Below are 21,543 nucleotides of genomic sequence, written 5' to 3' on the forward strand. Positions count from 1 at the left end.
GTCACATGGAATGCTTTTCCAACAGTCTTGAAGGAGTTCCCACATATGCTGTGCGTTGTTGGCTGCTTTTCCGTCACTCTGCGGTCCAAACCATCTCAATTGGGTTGAGGTCGGGTGATTTGTGGAGGCCAGGTCATCTGATGCAGCACTCCATGCTAATTTCTCTACCAACATCTTTTTTTGTTGAGAATTTGGCAATACATCCAACCGGCCTCACAACCAAAGACCATGTGTAAYCACCCCAGCCCAGGACCTCCACATCTGGCTTCTTCACCGGCGGGATCGTTTGAGACCAGCCACCCGGACAGCTGATGAAACTGGGTTTGCACAACCAAAGAACTTCTGCACCAACCGTCAGAAACCATCTCAGGGAAGCTCATCTGCGTGCTCATCGTCCTCACCAGGGTCTTGACCTGACTGCAGTTCGACATCGTAACCGACTTCARTGGGTAAATGCTCACTTTCGATTGGTCTTCACAGATGAAGCCTGGTTTCAACTGAGATTCTTTGAAGAATCTCAAATATAAAATATATTTTGATTTGTTTAACACTTTTTGGGTTACTACATGATTCCATATGTTTTGTCATAGTTTTGATGTCTTCACTATAGAAAATAGTATAAAGAAAGAAAAACCCTTGAATGGTACTGTATTTTTTTTATAACAGCATTTTCTAAATTCAAACTCACCACCTGAGACTGGACACATACATGTTTCCCAGCATGTTAGCTATTTAACCTATGTTGGCTGGCTACTGTTATAGCTACTATAACGAGTCTGTCACCCTTACACACTCACATGACCTTGGTTGAGAAAGGACTTAGGATTCCAATTTAATGTGACCAATTGTTTGTTTTGCCAGTGCCACTGTGTTCATTGTGTACAGTAGCTAGTTCCTATTGAAGACACTCCCCCAGCTAGACTGTGTGAAGAATTCACCTCTACCAATGTAGTATAACTCAGAAGCCCAAGAATGTTTCCATTGCGTTGCAACCCAGTGCCCCCGGACTCTTTGCAAGCCATGTGCACTAACAGGACAGCCAAAATTAGAGGCACGTACAACTGTAGTGCAGAACAGTTTCTGTACACTGAGGTGTAGTCTACCGGTAGTAGAATAGAAAATAAAGCAATGCCTACAGTTCTCCAATAAGGGTATTGTTAATCTTGTCAATGTTTGAATTTCTGTTTATAGAATAAGTGAATTTGAGTGTGTACAGCACATTACATAGCCAAGTAAAACTATGCACTTCACATCAACGGAGTTGTGTGGAGACATGAGTGGGCGGAGTGTACCTCCAACTACATCGAGTCGCTGTCAGACGATACGAGGGAACAGTCGGTGGTTGTATTTAATTAAAGTTTTATTAAAAAGTATGGATTTCAGCAAACAAAGAAAGGCACACCACAACCGAGGACAAACATACGAACACGGTAAAGGTTTAAGAATGTATATTTTTGAAGTATCGACTGCATAGCGACTCGGAAGGAGTCGGGAGGTTCATTGCAAAAACTCTAGTCTGCTCTCAACTCTGTGGAGGAGTTGAGGTACTTTGCTACACACTACAATGATTAGGGAATTACAGTCATTGACACAATGCCATTTAATGTTCTATGCATTTTATTGTGCATTCCATTACCAATAGAAGTTAGCCTCTCAGTAATCCTATAACATGTTGTATTGTTTGTGTTTTGACCTCCTTTAGTCACATGTAATGCAGTTGCTGCTGTGTGTTATTTGTGCCACAATACAGTGTGTGTAGACTGACCCTAAGATAAGGTGTTGTAGGTTATAACAGTAAATAAAGCTAATGGTCGTTTATCTTCCTGAAAGGTTCCATCTAGGTCAGCCTGGGTATATACCCTTTAAAGGCCCAATGCCATTTTTTTTTTATCACGATAACAAATATTTTCTCGGTAACAATCAAGTACCTTAATGTGATTGTTTTCAATTTTAAATGTTCAAAATTKTAAAAAAATTGACATTTCTCAAGCAGTAGTTTTGTTACGACTGGGAGTGGTCTGATTGAGTTTTTCCCTCCCCTATCTAGCTGTTATTGACAGGGAGGTTTGGAACTATTTCTTGTTGGTCTATCAACTCATTTACCGCCTGGTGTATACAATTTCACAGTATTATTCCATCTTCTATAGTGTGGACCTATAAAACACAGAACTGTCACGTTTTTGACTTCACTGGGTCTTTTAACACAAGATGCTGGTCCCAAGGTTTACCTATTTTGGGAAGTTTTTTTCCCTTCTGGGATCATATTCCTTCCACTTGATTGGCCATAATATCTAATTCATTTTTACATGAGCTGAGGGCAAAGTTGAGCCATGTATGTCAAATGACAGAAATCCATCATACTCCTGCCCRATAGTTCAGTGGATCATGGTAGAGGTGGGAAGGTGGGATAATGGGTGTCAACTTGAGCTGGTTATTACGGACTACTAAATTAATTACATTCAGGGGGTGGTTGCAGACATTTGAATAATATTTTATTGTGTACTTCAGGGACTTGAGGCTAATGTCAGAGCTAAGAAAAAGAACTTCYGTATTGTCAGAGACCGTCTCAGATCCACCAGGCTTCCGATTTCCTCCAGTGAGCCTTCCATCTACAGTCGTCCGGTACGGTGGATGTAATTAGTTACAGCAGAGGAGTTAATGGATGAGCGAGTGGTGGGATAATGGCTGGAAATAAAAAGCTTGATGAGGTTAAACGGCTTCCGTCTGCTTTCCACGTCTCAGCTGGAGAAATKTGCTTCATTGCAGAGTTCCCAAGATCCCACCAGTTCAAGCCTGTCTGTTTCCTTGCCACATGTCCACTTTGTTTGTTGTGTGTTGCCTTTCTTGTTTATCTTTCCGGTGCTGTAGTTGAATACATTCTTTACTATAGGCCTTGGTTTTTATCTCACTGCGGTCAAGGTGAAGTGMTGATTTTATASRGCTGATAGCCTTGTTTARGGGGGTCWAACTCATTTTGCACCAGGGGCAGCGTTCGGTCTTCTTCAACGAGGTCCGRTTGCGGCCCCCGGTGCAATTGGTTTCCTCGCTGTCAAAATTTCCCCCCAAAATCCATCGTTCTTGGAATTTTTGATGMTCGCTGACTTTYTAGCTTTCATTTCAGTGATTATTAGTGAGCTGGACACAGTCAAGAAACTATATGAATGTAGGTCCATTATTACTACACAGATAGAAATGGTCAGACTTGCGCCTACATGCCAACTTCATGAACTTGATGTGATCAATGGTCAGGAAGTTTTGACTGCAGTCAACTGCAAGTGTCAGCAGTTGCTCTTCACCAACTTCCTCCTGGAGCCATCGCCTGCATTGTGGGAGGCTCTATTGTCAAACAATCATTTGTTTTTTTGTTGTTGACCCGGCTGTCACAGATGCACCTCCCCCGTCTTCACTCCTCGACTTTTTACAGCCGGTTGCTTTAGCCTTACCACTCAAACGCGTCCAATAGCTGCTCATAGCAACGTCATTTCGCTACCTTTTAAATTTKACCTTTTAAATTTTAAGTCAATCTCAATGTAATATACAGATACAGATACAGTAGCTTGAAAACCTCATTAGGTTTTTTGCCCTCTATGTATTATTATTTCTTGTTAGTTTAAGAGTAATTAAAGTAGTTTCAGTATAGTTTGTTTTTCAAACAGGTTTGTTGTTTTTATTTCAGTTTACAAAATATTTTTTYCTATGATTTCGTTTTTGTTTTCTATAATAAACTTGGACTGTTCCTCTGTGTTTCCCAGATGTGTGGCTGCTCCTATTCCACCTCCAGCCAGAGAAACTCCAAGTTCTACACAGACCCCACAGACGCTGTTAAGGACATCCCCAGTGGAGCCACTATCCTAGTGGGAGGTAATATCAAGAGACCATCAGGACTTCACTGTGGGGTTTGAAAGAGCTTTTTCCTGTGATGCATTAAATGCAGCTGTCACTGTAGACTGTTTACCCCTTTACACTTCATAGATTTGAAAGAATTTGATAGGCTAGGTGGAATGTTTTTTGCTTACACTCCTATCAGAGGGCAAGGTGGGGCTATTATAATATTGTTAATACCCATCTCTTACAGGTAGGATATAGATCAACTTGGATATGGGCAAATGTGTTATATGAACCAGTTCATGGCATGCTGCTTATCTTTTTCAGCAGGGGAAATTCTCACTCACACATTGCCCTGTGTCCACTTCATAGTAATGGGCCATGCTCTCTTTTTCAATAGAAATGACTGTAAACATTGATTGACTGATTCTCTTTCTTTCTCACTAGGGTTTGGTTTATGTGGCATCCCAGAGAACCTTATCAACAGTTTATTAAAGACTGGTGTAAAGAGCCTCACAGCCGTCAGCAACAATGCTGGGTAAGTTAGTGAGTGAGTGGGGGTGGGTGGGTGTCTTCATGTGTGTTTGATCACATGTGCAGGTTCCTGCATGCAACCCAAAACCGTGGGATGCATTCCATGGTGGTGGCCATGCTTTTGAAAGTTGTCACGACAACCTCAACACACTCAAATCCCACTCTCTTTGTTTCAATAATAAATGGCCAAGTTGAGAGAGGACAGGATAAATTCGTTTTTTTACATTTCTGCCRTGGCTGGATTGATTTCCACATCACATAATTTGTTTGTTTACATTTTAGTTTAACTGTGGTGGAATTCTCCTCTCATTTCAGTATTGTTTATACAGTTGAAGTCGGAAGTTTACATACACCTTAGCCAAATACATTTTAACTAAGTTTCACAATTCCTGACATTTAATCCTCGTATAAATTCCCTGTCTTAGGTCAGTTAGGATCACCACTTTATTTTAAGAATGTGAAATGCCAGAATAATAGTAGAGAATTATTTCTTTCATCACATTCCCTGTGGGAAGTTTACATACACTCAATTAGTATTTGGTAGCATTGCCTTTAAATTGTTTAACTTGGGTCAAACTTTTCGGGTAGCCTTACACAAGCTTCCCACAATAAATTGGGTGAATTTTGGCCCATTCCTCCTGACAGARCTGGTGTAAGTGAGTCAGGTTTGTAGGCATCCTTGTTCGCACGTGCTTTTTCAGTTCTCCCGACAAATTTTCTGTAGGATTGAGTATCAGGGCTTTGTGATGGCCACTCCAATACCTTGACTTTGTTGTTCTTAAGCCAGTTTGCTACAACTTTGGAAGTATGCTTGGGGTCATTGTCCAATTGGAAGACCCATTTGCGACCAAGCTTTAACTTCCTGACTGATGTCTTGAGATGTTACTTCAATATATCCACATCATTTTCTTTCCTAATGATGCCATCTATTTTGTGAAGTGCACCAGTCCCTCCTGCAGCAAAGCACCCCCACAACATGATGCTGCCACCCCCGTGCTTCACGGTTGGGATGGTGTTCTTCGGCTTGCAAGCCTCCCCCTTTTTCCTCCAAACATAACGATGGTCATTATGGCCAAACAGTTCTATTTTTGTTTCATAAGCCCAGAGGACATTTGTCCAAAAAGTACGATCTTGGTCCCCATGTGCAGTTGCAAACTGTAGTCTGGCTTTTTTATGGCGGTTTTGGAGCAGTGGCTTCTTCCTTGCTGAGCAGCCTCTCAGGTTATGTCGATATAGGACTTGTTTTACTGTGGATATAGATACTTTTGTACCTGTTTCCTCCAGCATCTTCACAGGGTTGTTTGCTGTTGTTCTTGGATTGATTTGCACTTTTCGCACCAAAGTACGCTCATATCTAGGAGACAGAACGCGTCTCTTTCCTGAGCGGTATGACGGCTGCATAGTCCCATGGTGTTTATACTTGCGTACTATTGTTTGTACAGATGAACGTGGTACCTTCGGGCATTTGGAAATTGCTCCAAAGGATGAACCAGACTTGTGGAGGTCTACAATTATTTTTTCTGAGATCTTGGCTGATTTCCTTTGATTTTCCCATGATGTCAAGCAAAGAGGCACTGAATTTGAAGGTAGGCCTTAAAATTCATCCACAGGTACACCTCCAATTGACTCAAATGTCAATTAGCCTATCAGAAACTTCTAAAGCCATGACATCATTTTCTGGAGTTGTCCAAGCTGTTTAAAGGCACAGTCAACTTAGTGTATGTAAACTGACCCACTGGAATTCTGACCCACTGGAATTGTGATACAGTGAAATAAGCTGTCTGTAAACAATTGTTGGAAAAATTACTTATGTCATGCACAAAATAGATGTTCTAACGAACTTGCCAAAACTATAGTTTAACAAATAAATTGTGGAGTGGTTGTAAAACRAGTTTTAATGACTAACCTAAGTGTATGTAAACTTCCGACTTCAACTGTATATTTTTGCACCAAATTACTTTCTGTGTCTGACTAGTAGAATTGATTTTCCATTCACTTCAATTATCTCAACCTTGATTTGTTACTGCTGTTAGGAAATGTTTGTTGCCACAGATGCAGTGCTAGTTGAGAACCCAACTTCAGGAGAATGTTTGCATTCTTCTCTTTGCTGCGATCATGACCAGTGTTTTATAATGCCATTTAGAATATGTTTATAATGATTGAACTCCAACAGAGACCCTATCAGGTCCAAACATTTTAAACAAGAGTTTCTCATAACGAAGCTTCCGTGTGTGGGACCAGGGGGGTAGGATAAAGTTGCCCCAAGATGCTAATCAAAGGTCAGTTTTACAATCTACACAACTTCCACACAGAGCTGGGGTCAAAGCACCTTTCACAAGGGGTCCTGACCTTGAATGACGGTTTTCACCCACTCCTAAACCGTCTTGATTTTCTATCGATGTAGTGTTGTCCGGTCTTTCAGGGTCAGGGGAGCTGTTTTGCACCAGTGACCTGAGGGAGGGACTGATCACTGTGCTGAGTGGTTGGCTAGTTTCAACCCAAGCTATCAGTGAGGATGAACTAATCCTGCTAGACGTGTGGTGAACTGCAGGACCAACTCTGAGGGTGAAGCACCGACTGGAACAAAGTGTCTGTTTGTCTTCAGAGAGCAGAGGAATGCTTCATACTTAATTCATGTTGGCCTACGACTTATGTGAAGCAGTGGGACAGATTGAATCTAAAAGTAGTTGTGGACTTGGTGCCAGGGTTATATTCTTGTCTCTTCGTCTCCTCCATTTTAGTGTGTTAGTTTATAAAGAGATGCCTTTGGAACATCAAAGACATGCCACAGGAGCTGGATAAAATAATTCTGGCCATGCTGAGCTATGAAGAGGACATCCACCGAAAAAACATTTCCCCTGCTGCTTGTTCTATGTGCCTCCCTCTATACTGTACCTAATCTCTTTGACAGAAACCTGAAGAACCAGTCATTTTAGACCAGGTTTCCCCAACTGGTGGCCCGCGGGTGGTTTTTATTTGGCCCTATAGTTTTCTGAGCAAAAAAACATTTCATTGTTTTTGAAATTTTCATTGTTTGGCATAAAAGACTGTAAAAACACCAGTAGATCAGATACAAGATTTACATTTTGGAAATCCGTTCCCAAATATTCCCACACATAATAGAGAGACACATCGGGATCATATACAAATGTAAGCAAGGTTTGAAAGGATTATGTTTTAGTCAAATATTGTATCTGATAAGGAGTCTTGCGCTCAATTTGCAGTCTACAAATTATTTAATCACATGGCTGAATCTRCTTGATGATCCCTGTTTTAGAGTGAAAAGACTTTGGGAATTTGAATGATAAAATGTCTGGGTAGAGGCCTATACCCGATCCAGATTAGAAAATTTGATATGTCTACTAGTCAGACAACCGTCAGGAGTCTGAGAAGGAATGTTTTTTTATAGGCAAAATAGAAAAGAAAATGACAGCAAACATAAGTTAAGAACTTGTAGTCTACTGTTCTCTAAACCCTGTGGAGTTCTTGTCCTTCAAACTCGGTCTGTCTGTTTCTCTTTCTTTCTCTCTGTTTAGATAATATTTTCAGTGTAGTTTTAGTTTTTCAAACAGATTTCTTTAATTATTTTGTTTCAGTTTACAAAATAGTTTTCATTATTCGTTTTTGTTTCAGGTTTGGTTTACTATAATAACCTGAGGTCCATGAACCCAAGATATGCACCTTTATGTTGCACTCAGTATATGTGTTTAGTGAACTTCTTATATGGGTCGGTCACAAGAAAGACCGGTGACACATTGCTACCTGGAATTAAAAATAATAGTTTTATTTACTGCATGTCACTACTATTGGTTAATAACTGTCACTGAGAGACTATTGYGACTGCTGGCCTGGCGCACTTCCCAGCCTTTTCTTTGTCAGGGCAAATGGGCACATTAGTTTCTATGCCCTCTTGAGGCAACTGTATAAACCATTGTGACTGCTCTCAGCCCAGCAGTAGCTCTATCAGGCCAGTCTTTCAACTCCCAAGAACCAATGAAGTGGGCAACAAATATGCCTACACTACTTACGATATGTCAGGTTTCAATATATCTTAGAATGGAAGAAGGAACCCTGGCATAAACTCTCATAACTTTTTTTGTTGTGCCTGCAGCGGTCAGGCCAGTGGTAGTGAAGCTGTATCTTTGTCTGTATGTTACTGTCTACGGCGCTGGTTTGGCTGTCTATCAAGAGGAGGTCTGCTCTCCTCCACCTCTTCCTGTGACCCATAGATGCTTTTCGTGGTAATCTAAGCCCTGTGGAAGACATAATGGAGTCGGTGAAGGGGGGAAAACAGGGCAGGCAAGGAGTTGGAAGAAAGATGGGGAGGCAAGAAACTCAACAGAGTGGGAGGGAGAGGAGGTACATAGGTTCATTGAGGTACATTTTTATACCCCCCTAATGCGCTGCCTTTTCACTTTAGAGCCATTCCATGTAAGGTCAACCTGAGCATGAAAAAACTAAAAAGCTTATTTCCTAATTAAACTACTTTCATATTTTATCTTGAAAGTGTGTATTTTGAAGTGAAGAYTACCATATGGCCTTTACATTTGCGAAATTGAATGTTATTGTTACTAAGTAGGATGCAAAGTCTCAAAATAAGTATTCTCAGTCAACCAGATTGCATAGCTTTTGGCAGTGGCTCACAGAACTTGTTTTGGTACTTACATCTGTCCCCCTGTGTTTCTGACTAAGTCAGAAGGTTAATGAAACAATATCAGAAAATGTTTGTCCATTGASTGCTAGTATAGAATAGAACGCTGATTTGGACAGGCAGTGTCACATCTAACATTTGAGGAAATGTTATTGTGGACGCGTTTCGAGTAAGATTGTATGCAAAGTTTCTGTGCAAAGCAAACTTTCATCAAGGGCTTAGGTGATATATAATTGATTTCCTTTCTCTCTTTGTCAGTACCAGTGTTGCCACCTAACTTTCAGGGTAAGTTGCTAGAGGCAGGTTGATTTGTTGCTAAAAGTTGCTAAATGACGTTGTGATGTCATTGCGTGATAACGTAAAACTGCGTCATTACGTTGAATACACAATAACGTTACTCAAATTGACTGGCCAGCCCTGCAAAAAATATGATTTGACATTTGTTCAGGTACAGACTCGCACTCTTTTCTGTACTTCTGGCTGTACAATTTTGATTGAGACATGTTGATTGATATTGTAAGTTCTGTTCAAGATCAAACATTCATGACCAACTATATTCATTGGGTTTGGCTCGTCGAACCTGTACTACTGCAGCTGCAGTCACCCCAACAATGATTTGAAATTTGCTGAAATTGCTGCTGGCGTGCTGCTGCCTGTGCACGAGCTGAGCACCTACTGCTGACGTCACTCACAATGCACTTTTGCAGCCAGGCACGTGTGTTGTGACTGAGTGTGTGACAGAGAAAATCGCTTTTGTGTCATTTATAGGGACAATGCGTGCATTTTAGCATTTGAGTCACTTGCTAAAAGTTCCAAATAAAATGTTAAAAGTAGCTAAATTTGTTGCTAGGTGCTGTTTGAAAAAAAAGTTGCCAGGGTAGTCTGGAAAGTTGCTAAATCTAGCAACAAAATTGCTAAATTGGAATCACTGGGCAGTACTCGTTCTAAGCGTAACGGATGTATGTGACTGTTACGGACGCTTCATAACATGATCAATGACTCACTAGTCTGCGTCACTGCATAACTCGATCATGATAGAATGTTCATGCCCTTCCTACTGCTTCCGAAGTGTGCTTATGTTAGCAAACGAGCTAGCGGGCAATCTTTATCTGTGTGTGATATATTTCGCGTTTGCTCATGAACTGCAATCATGCATTGTTCTGCTAACTGGGGCATTGCATGTGATCACATGGCATAATAAATCACATGAACATAATTAAGGTTTAAAAATCCATAAACTTTCACCGGTCACGCTGAGTTTGTTTACTTCCTTGAGTAACTACGGGTACCCCACAGTGATAATATTGGTCTGTATCTGTGTAGTCTGCCATGCTGCTTGTGAACTGTAGCTTTCAAGCCTCAGATGATTTATGATCTGACAAGAATTGTTACTAAAGTGCAAACCCTGTGCCACTGGTAGGTTATAATTCCCATTAAAAAGTGTAACCCTTCATGGGAAAGACGTCAAGATATAGTAGAGATGATAAGGGATGAGTTAGGAATAAGTCCAGTTATCTCAAATAAACAAGGGCATGAAATGGGTGTATCAATCCCTGATTCTAGGGTTAGAGGTATACACTGAGTTTCCAAAACATTAGGAACTACTCTTTCCATGACACAATGACCATGTAAATCAAGGTGAAAGCCATGATCCCTTATTTTAATTAGTTTTTAGTTTTTTTTCTCTCCCCAATTTTGATCTTTTCTTATCACTGTAACTCCCCAATGGGCTTGGGAGGCGAAGGCTGAGTCATGCATCCTCTGAAACATGACCTGCCAAACCGCGCTTCTTAACACCCACCTGCTAAACCCGGAAGCTAGCCGCACCAATGTGTCAGAGGAAACTATTCACTTGACGACCGAGGTCAACCTGCAGGCGCCCGGCCCGCCACAAGGAGTCGCTAGAGCGCCGTTAGCCAAGTAGAGCCCTCCGGGCCAAACCCTCCCCTTGACCCGGATGACGCTGGGCCAATTATGCACCGCCTTATCGGACTCCCGATCACAGCCGGTTGTGATACAGCCCTGGATCGAACCCGGGTCTGTAGTGACGCCTTAGACCGCTGCGCCACTCGGGAGCCCTTCCATGATCCCTTATTGATGTCACTTGTTAAATCCACTTAAAATAAGTGTAGATGAAGGGAAGGAGACAGGTTAACTTCTCTGGGATATGTGGGACGGTAGTGTCCCACTTGGCCAAAAGCCAGAAAAAAATGTAGCGCGCCAAATTCAAATATATTACTATAAAAATCAATCTTTCATGAAATCACACATGAGACACCAAATTAAAGCTACACATGTTGTGAAACCAGCCAACATGTCTGATTTCAAAAAAGATTTACGGTGAAAGCACACCAAACGATTATGTTAGCTCAGTACATAGCCACAGAAAGACAGCCATTTTCCCAGCAAAAGATAGTAGTCACAAAAAGCAGATGATCTTCATCAGATGACACTCATAGGACATCATGTTACACAATACATTTATGTTTTGTTCGATAATGTGCATATTTATATCCACAAATCTCGGTTTACATTGGCGCCATGTTCAGAAATGCCTCCAAAATATCCGGAGAAATTGCAGAGACCCACGTCAAATAACAAATACTCATCTTTATGATGAAATCTTTGATGAAATATACATGTTTTACATATAATTAAAGATACACTTGTTCTTAATGCAACCGCTGTGTCAGATTTAAAAAATAAAAAATATACAAATAACTTTACGTAAAAAAAGCACACCATGCAATAATACTGAGACAGCGCTTTTTTACGGCAGTTCTGAGTGGGGGGGGGGGACTTAATTAGAATGTGTTCCTAATGTTTGGTATACTCAGCTGTATATACAGGCAGTTTGTGGGACTGGTAACAGACTGACTCTTGATGCTGTTGAAATGAATGCCCCGGAGGGATGGCTGCCGTTTTACGGGCTCCTAACAGGCTTCTTTTCGCGTTGTTGTAACGTTAAATACTTTTTTACAAATCTGACCACTTTAAATCTATCCTCCTGATTCCGCTTACAAGGAAAAACTAAAGCAGGAAGTACCAATGACTCACTTAATATGGAATTGGTCAGATGACGCGGATGCTACGCTACAGGACTGTTTTGCTAGCACAGACTGAATATGTTCCGGGATTCCTCCATGACATTGAGAGTATACCACTTCAGTCACCGGCTTCATCAATAAGTGCATCACAACGTCGTCCCCACAGTGACTGTATGTAGATATCCAACCAGAAGCCATGGATTACAGGAAACATCCTCATTGAGCTTAAGGTTGAAGCTGCCGCTTTCAAGGAGCGGGACACTAACCGGACGCTTTTAAGAAACCTGCTAGTCCCTCAGACAAACCATCAAATAGGGCAAAGAGCGTCAATACAGGATTAAGATTGAATCCTACTACACCAGCTCTGACACTCCGTTTGGATGTGCAGGGCTTGAAAACTATTACGACTACAAAAGGAAACCCAGCCCAGTGACGCGAGCCGACCATACGAGCTAAATGCCTTTTTATGCTCGCTTCGAGGCAAACAACACTGAAGCATGCATGAGAGCACCAGCTTATTCCCGGGACAACTATGTGATCACGCTCTCCGTAACCGATGTGAGCAAGACCTTTTTAAACAGGTCAACATTCACAAAGCCGCAAGGCCGGACGGATTACCAGGACGTGTGTACTCAAAGCATGCGCGGAACTCACACTGGCAAGTGTCTTCACTGTACTATTTTCAAACACTTTCTCCCTGACGACGGTCTGTAATACTACACTGTTCAAGCCAAGACGCTACCATTAGTCCCCTGTGCTCAAGGAAGTCGAAGGTTTAACTCTACCTAATATGCTTTAACGCGCCCCATTAGGACTACGTCGGTATCCATGAAGCTGCTCTGAAAGGCCTGGTCCATGGTTCACATTCAACACCACCATCCGTCGGATACGCCTAGACGCCACTTCACATTTGCATACCGTCGCCAACAGATCCAGCAGACGAGATGCATATCCATCACTCTCACTTGCCACCATCGCATACGACACGCCGTTACAAGGGCACGATGGAACACCTATTTAGAAGCTGCTGTTCATTGACTACAGGCTCTAGTGGTTGTCAACAACCATGCATAGCGTCACCACGAAGCCTCATTAACTGGAAGCTAAGGACGACTGGGCGCTGAAAAATCACCTGGTGGTAAGGTTGGCAACAACACATCTGCCACGACTGATCTCACACACTGGGGGTTCCCTCAGGGGTGCTGCCTAGTCCCCTCCTGTATTCCCCATGGTTACCAGCAGGACTGCTGTGGCCAACACGACTCCAACATCATCATTTAAGTTTGTTGATCGACACACAGTGGTAGGCATAATCACCGACAATGATAGACAGCCTATAGGGAGGAGGTCAGAGACCTGGCAGTGTGGTTGCCAGGACAACAACCTCTCCCTCGATGTGACAAGACACAAGGAGCTGATCGTGGACTACAGGAAATGAGGGCTGAACAGCCCAATTAACATTTGACGGGGCTGTAGTGGAGTGGGTCGAGAGTTGTTCAAGTTCACAAGTATCCACATCACCAACGAACTATCATGGTGCAACACGGCATACAGTGTAAGGAGAGCATGGACAAAACCATTTCCCCCTCAGAAGAGTGAAAAGATTTGGCATTGGATCCTCAAAAAGTTCTACAGCTTCACCATCGAGAGCATCCTGACGCGGCTTGCAACACTACATGGCTATTTGGCACATGCTCGGCATCTGACCGTTTAACGGCGCTACAGAGGGTTACTGTGTACGTCCCCAGATCATCACTGGGCCAAGCTTCCTGCCATTCAGACCTTCACTACCGTTCAAAAGTTTGGGGTGACTTAGAATGTCCTTGTTTTTGAAAGAAAATGCACATTTTTTTTGTCCATTTTAAAATAACATCAAGTTGATCAGAAATACAGTGTAGACATTGTTAATGTTGTAAATGCTATTTAGCTGGAAAGGCAGATAAAAAAATAAAAATAGTAACCGCAAAACACCAGTCTCACGTCGTACAGTGAAGACAACCAGTCTCAACGTTAACAGTGAAGAGGCGTCTCATGTTAACGTTGAGACTGTGTCTTGGGGTTACTATTTGTTTTTTCTATCTGCCGTTCCAGCTATATAGTTCATTTACAACATTAACAATGTCTACATGATAATTTTCTGAATCAACTTGATGTATTTTAAATGGACAAAAAAAATGTGCTTTTCTTTCTTAGGGAATGCATAGCCTTCTAGCAGTGATTGCAAAGAAAAAGCCATATCTCAGACTGGACAATAAAAAGAAAAGCATTAAGATGGGCAAAGAACACAGACAACTGGAGAGAGGAACTCTGCCTAGAAGGCCAGCATCCCGGAGTCACCTCTTCACTGTTTGAACTTTGAGCCTGGTGTTTTGCGGGTACTATTTAATGAAGCTGCCGAGTTGAGGACTTGTGAGGCGTCTATTTCTCAATATGACACTCTCGCTGTACTTGTCCTCTTGCTCAGTTGTGCACCGGGGCCTCCACCTCTTTCTATTCTGGTAGAGACAGTTTGCGCTGTTCTGTGAAGGGAGTAGTACACAGCGTTGTACGAGATCTTGCAGTCTTCTTTGACAATTTTTCGCTTGGAATATTCCTTAATTTCTCAGAACAAAGAATAGACTGATGACGAGTTTCAGAAGAAAGTCTGTTTGTTCTGTCCATTTTTGAGCCTGTAATCGAACCCACCAAATGCAGATGCTCCAGATACTCAACTAGTCTAAAAGAGGCCAGTTTTATTGCCTTATTTATCAGAAACAACAGTTTTCAGCTGTGCTAACAATAATTAAAAGGTTTCTAAATGATCAATTAGCCCTTAATTATAAACTTGGATTAGCTAACACAACGTGCCATTGGAACACAGGAGTGATGGTTGCTGATAATCGGGCCTCTGTACGCCTATGTAGATATTCCATAAAAAGTCAGCCTATCCAGCTACAATAGTCATTTACAACATTAACCAATCGTCTACACTTTATTTCTGATTCAAATTTTATGTTATTTTATATTACACTACCTCTTTGAACGGTAGTGTGATATACTAGGTGGTGCAGAGGTTAAGGCCCAAAAAATTTGTCAAAGACTCTCACAGTCACCCAAGTCATATTGACTTTTCTCTACTACCCTTTGCAACGGCAGCGTACCGTCCTTCGAGCGCGACCTAGTTTCTAGGAATAACAGGGCTCAAGCATGTATTCTACCTCAAGCTTCATATAGACTACTGAATAATGTTTAATCACGAGTGCGCCTCGCTCGGACTATTTACATGACCCGCCCCTCTCATGTATACGTTTTTTCCTGGGCTGACTACGGCGCATGTCTATTCTATGCTAGTCCTTTACCCCATGAACCTACATGTACAAATGTAGGCTGCTGACAACGCTGTAACCTGTACTTCCGTGCCGTACAGAGCATTGGCCGCCTCGCTCACGTGCTAGGAAACTAGTGCGGTATTTAGTTTTTATGTGTTATTTCTTTACATTGCTTACCCAGAGTAATCTTGCGTTTTATTACATACAGTCGGGATGGAACTATTGGAACGTCAACTCCCCAACACTATACGAGCCAGGAATAGACTTTTCGGCGAAGCAGGATCGCTCTGTGTTTGCCCCCTACCCAGGACAATAGATCGGATCCCATCCGGCGACCCAAAACACGACGGCCGTAGAAAGGGGCAGGGACGAGAGGGTCTTCTGGTCAGGCCCCGCTAGCACAGGGCACATCGCGCACCGTTCCCGAGGCATGTATTACTCGCCAATGTTCCAGGTCTCTTGACAACCAAGGTAGACGAAATCCGGTGGCAAGGAGTATAGCCTTCAGGAGACATCAGAGACTGGTAAACATTCTTTTGTTTCACGGGAAACATGGCCTACTCGAGACACGCTGTCAGTACAGCCAGCTGGTTTGCTTCACGCATCTCGCTCCGACAGAAACAAAGCATTCTTTCTGGGTAGAAAAGACAGCGGTGGTGATACACTTTATTGAATTAACGAGACGTAGTGTGATCATAGCACAACATACAGGACTCAAGTCCTTTCTGTTCAAAAAACCCTGACTTTAAGAATTTCCTCACACTTCAAATGCCGACCGCATTATCTTACCTAGAGAATTCTCTTCGATTATAATCACAGCCGCATATATCCCCAAAGGCAGAAACATCGATGGCCCTGAACGAACTTCATTTGACTTCTATGTAAACTGCGAAACGCACATATCCTGAGCAGCATTTAATTCGGTAGCTGGGGATCTTTAACAAGGCTAATCTTGAAACAACGCTCCTAAATTCTATCAGCTTATCGATTGGTGCAACCAGGGCTGTGGCAAAACCCTAGATTCATTCTGCTTATTCTAACTTCTGCGACGCATATAAGCCCTCCCCCTGCCCTCCTTTCGGAAATGTGCACCACGACTCCTTTGTTGCTCCCAGCCTATAGACAGATAACTAAAAACAGCGAAAGCTCCGCGCTCAGGTCTTGGTTTAACGCTGGGTCCGACCAATCGGATTCCACGCTTCAGGATTGTTTTAGCTTCGATTCACGTGGACTGGATATGTTTCAGGTATGAGTCGCAGGCGTCTACCAGTGCAATTCACGGACTATAAAACCAGCCCCGTTCGACGGACCAGGATGTCCTTGCTCCCCAGACAGATAACACAAACTTCCTTGCTCGCTTGAGGATACTACAGTGCCACTGACACGGCCCGCTACCAAAACCTTTGGGCTCTCCTTTCACTGCAGCCGACGTGAGCAAAACATTAGACGTGTTCAACCCTCGTCAATAGCTGCAGGCCCAGACGGGCATTCCCAGCCGCGTCCTCAGAGCATGCGCAGACAGCGTGGCTTGGTGTGTATTTACCCGGACATATTTCAATCAATCCTTATTCCCAGTCTGCGGTCCCCACCATGCTTCACGAGGGCCACCATTTGTTCCTGTTCCCCAAAGAAAAGCTAAAGGGCTACACTGAGCTAAATGACTACGCCCCGTAGACTCACTTCCGTCATCATGAAGTGCTTTGAGAGACTAGTCCAAGGACCATATCCACCTCCCACCCTACCAGACCCCTAGACCCACTCCAATTTGCTTACCCGCCCCAACAGGGTTCCCCATAAGACGACGCAATCGCGCAATCACATGGCACACTGCCCCTTAACCCATACTGGACAAGAGATACCTATGTTGAGAAATGCTGTTTCATTGACTACAAGGCTCAGCACTTAACACCATGTAGGGCCTCCAAAACTCGTCTTCAGCTCGAGACCCTGGGTCTTGACCCCGCCCTGTGCAACTGGCGTCCTGGACTTCCTGACGGTGCCGCCCCCAGGTGGATGAGGGGTAGGTATACATTCTCCACCCCGCTGATCCCTCGAACACTGGGGCCCCACAAGGGTCGTTCTTCAGGCTCTCCTGTACTCACTGTTCACCCACGACTGCGTGGCCATGCACGCCTCCAACTACAATCATGAAGTTTGCAGACGACACTACAGTGGTAGGTCTTGATGTACCAACACGATTGAGACGGCCTATCAGGAGGAGTGAGGGCCTCGAGTGTGGTGTCAGGAAAATAACCTCACACTCAAACGTTAACAAAACGGAAGAAGATGATTGTGGACTTTTCAGGAAACACAGAGGGGAGCACCCCCCTTCCACATCGAACGCGGACAGGCAGTGGAACGAAGGTGGAAAGTTTTAAGTTCCTCTGTGTACATTATCACGGACAAACTGAAATTGGTCCACCCCCACACAGACAGCGCTGTGAGGAAGGCGCAGCAGTTGCCTTTTCAACCTCAGGAGACTGAAGAAATTCGGCTTGTCACCCAAAAACAAACTTTTTACCAGATGCACAACCTCGAGAGCATCCGTGTCGGACCTGTATCACCGCCTGGTACGGGCAACCTTGCTCTGCCTAACTGTAAGGCTCTCCAGGGGTAGTGGAGGTCTTCCACAACGCATTCACCGGGGGCAAACTACCTGCCCTCCAGGACCGCCTACACCACCCGATGTCAGCAGGACAGCAAAAGACAGCAATTGACAAACAAGCCACCCGAGCCACTGCCTGTTCACCCCGCTATTCATCCAGAAGGCTTGAGGTCAGTACAGGTTGTATCAAAGCAGGGACCGAGAGACAGAAAGCTATGTGCAATTCAAGGCCTCAGAGCTGTTAAACAGCCATTCACTAACATGAGTGGCTGACTGCCAAACATACTGGACTCAATTCCACGCCACTTTAATAATGGAAAAATGAATAATGTATCACTAGCCACTTTAAACAATGCCATTTGCATTATAATGTTTACATACCCTACATTACTATTCTCATATGTAGTATTTACTGTACTCTTACATCCTACATGCATTCTTTGATGTAATGTATCACTAGCCACTTTAAACAATTGCCACTTGTATATAATGTCTTACATACCCTACGATTACTACTCTCATCTGTATATTACTTGTACTCGATACCATCCACTGCATCTTGGCCTTATGCCGTTTCTTATACCATCACTCATTCATATATTTTTTTTATTATCATAGTTCTTATTCCATTCCTTACACTTGCTGGTGTATGGTTAGGTGTTGTAATGTTAGTGTAGAGTACTCGTTGGATATTACTTGCAGTTGTGGAACCTAGAAGCACAAGCAATTCACTACACTCGCAATTAACATCTGCTTAACCATGTGTATGTGACAAATAAAATTTGATTTGATTTTACCCCCGACTCAGTTGACTCAGTATCTACCCCCTGTATGTATCTCATTATTGTTATTTTGTGTACTTTTTATTTGTTTTTTTACTTGGTTACTTCGTAAATATTTTCTTAAACTCTTTCGTTTACACTGCATTGTCGGTTAAGGGCTTGTAAGATGGCATGTTCACGGTCAAGGTCTACCTGTTGTATTTGCGAATGTGACCACAATTAAATTTATTTGAATGCAGGTTCTTGAGGAAGAAAAAACGCACACAAGAATTTGTGCACATCTTGCCAGCCACAGGAGGGACAAGGCTTAGATGGCTGCAGGTTCAAATTGTCCAGTCACTCTTGTCCTTGTGGACAACAGGGAGGAGGGTACCATAGAGCCTGCGGCTGGCAGATTTAAATGGTGTGAATTAACACAAAGCATGAGGCTTAGAAAAAAAAAGATGAATTAATTCTGAGTTTTTTCAATGTTTATATCTGTTACTCACTAGTTGACTTTGATAATAAAAATGAATATTTTAAATTAACATCAGTCGTTGAATGATATTACTAAATGTTGGTTACATTTGAAATGGGAGTGCAGTGTCATCATTTTGCCTGTCTGTCTTTTTAGGAAGACAGGACAGCAATAATGCAGATGTCACATCCATAAACATTCCTCCGTAGTGTTTATTGAAAGTGCATTATAGTTTCTATATTTGATGTAGCAGCACTTTAATTCGCAATAAATAGTTTTCAAATAAAGAATTGTAATGCATTTTAGCCACATTTGTTGCATTTCCTGGTTGGTTTAAGACAGGACCCACAAGAGTGCAATGCCCAACTCTGATAGCCTATGCAATCGACCCTATTCAAGATACTGGTGATTTCTATGGTTCCTTTTGAGGGCTACACTGCATTTTCAGTTGACAAACAAACAGTATATATTGTCTGACAGTTTCGTTAGAAGAAAACCTTTTAACTATATAACACACTGTTTTTTGAATAGCGTACACATTCCAGAACGGTACATTTTACTCGTCTAAACGTAATACGAGGTGCCTTTGAGAACTATTCAGACCCTCTGACTTGTTTTCGCACATTTGTTACGTTACAGCCTTATTCTAAAATCAATGTTAAATAAATAACCAAATCCTCAGAATTACACACAATTCCCCATAGATGACAAAGCGAACAACAGTTTATTATAGAAGATTTTTGCCAATAAAAAAATTCAAAAGATGCCTTGCCTATGACCGACTTCGAAATTACTCAGGTTCATCCTGTTCATTGAACATGCCTTGAGATGTTTCTACAACTTGATTGGAGCCCCACCTGTGGGAAATTCATCGAGTGGGACATGCATTTGGAAAGGCACACAACCTGTCTCATATTAAAGGTCCCACACGGTGCACGTGTATGTCGAGCAAAAAACACCAAGGCAATTACAAGTCGAAGGCAATTGCTCTTAAGCTCCGAGACAGGATTGTGCTCGAGCACAGATCTGGGTAAGGGTTACCAAAAAAGTGTCTGCAGCCTTGAAGGTCCCCAAAGAACACCAAGTGCCGCCATCATTCTTAAATGGGAAGAAGTTTGAGAACCACAAACTCTTCCTAGAGCTGTTGCGGCACTGGCCAAACTTGAAAAAAGGCAAAATTTTTTCCCAGTGGAGAAGGGCCTTAGCCAGGGAAGTGACAAGGAAATCACGGTCACTCTGACCAGAACTCCAGAGTTTCCTCTGTGGAGATCCCGTAGAACCTTCAGAAGGACAACCATTTCTGCAACACTTCCACCATTCAGGCCCTTTATGGTAGGAGGGCCAAGACGGAAGCAAATCCTCAGTACAAAGGCATGACAGCCTGCTTTGGAAGTTCTGCACAAAGGCACCTTAAAGCGACTCTCACCTGGAATGCCAAGCGTCACGTCTGGAGAACACCTGACACCATCCCTACGGGGAACACACTCCGGTCCGGTGCTCAGCACCTCATGCTGTGGGGATGTTTTTCCAGCGGCAGGACTGGCGAGACTAGCAGGGCTCCGAGGGGAAAATGAACGGAGAGAGATCCTTGTGAAAACCTTGCCACAGGACCTCAGACTGGTAGCCAAGAGGTATAACACAACTTCCAAACAGAACAAAGACCCATAAGCACACACCAAGACAACGCAGGAGTGCTTCGGACAAGTCTCACATGTTCTTAGGTGGCTCAGATCAGGAGACCTAGGACTTGAAACCACGATCAAACATCTCTGGAGACCTGAAAATGGTCCTGTCAGCAACGTCCCCATCCGAACTGAACATTAGCTATGAGAGGAATCTGACCAGAAAGATGAGAGAAAACTCCCCAAAATAACAAGGTGTGCCAAGCTAGTGTACGCCAATACCCAAGAAGAACTTGAGTCTGTAATCACTGCAAAGGTTGCTTCACACAAAGGTTCTGAGTTAAAAGGGTCTGGAAATGTACTTATGTAAATGTGATGTAAAAGTTAAAAACAAATCGTTTTTTACATACATTTACAAAAATGTCTCAAAAAACCTGTTTTGGCTGTTTGTCAGTTTATGGGTGTTTGTGTGTGTATTGTTGGTGTGGTGTGTGCTTGTTATGCTGTGTCGTGTGTGTGTGTGGTGTGGTGTGGATTTGAGTGAGAAGGGATCGTATGTAATCCATCTTTTAGGAATAAGGCTCTGTAGACATAAAATGTGGAAAAAGTAAGGGGTATGAATACTTTCGCAAATGCGCACTGTATATGATAATTTAATATTTTCATGCATGTCTTGTTTTTGTTGTGTAGCCAAGCCTTACTTTCACAGCTG

General features: G+C 42.8%; 1 protein-coding gene across 1 annotated transcript in view; it reads left to right on the forward strand.

The window, feature by feature from the left end:
* The window catches only part of oxct1a (3-oxoacid CoA transferase 1a), a 176,996-nt gene that overhangs the window by 2,322 nt on the left and 153,131 nt on the right, over positions 1 to 21,543 (forward strand). The window contains 2 exon segments of the mRNA XM_024001609.2: positions 3,753 to 3,861; positions 4,273 to 4,363. Coding sequence (XP_023857377.1) covers positions 3,753 to 3,861; positions 4,273 to 4,363 — 200 coding nt within the window.

Source organism: Salvelinus sp. IW2-2015, linkage group LG15 (genome assembly GCF_002910315.2).
Source record: "Salvelinus sp. IW2-2015 linkage group LG15, ASM291031v2, whole genome shotgun sequence".
NCBI lineage: Eukaryota > Metazoa > Chordata > Actinopteri > Salmoniformes > Salmonidae > Salvelinus > Salvelinus sp. IW2-2015.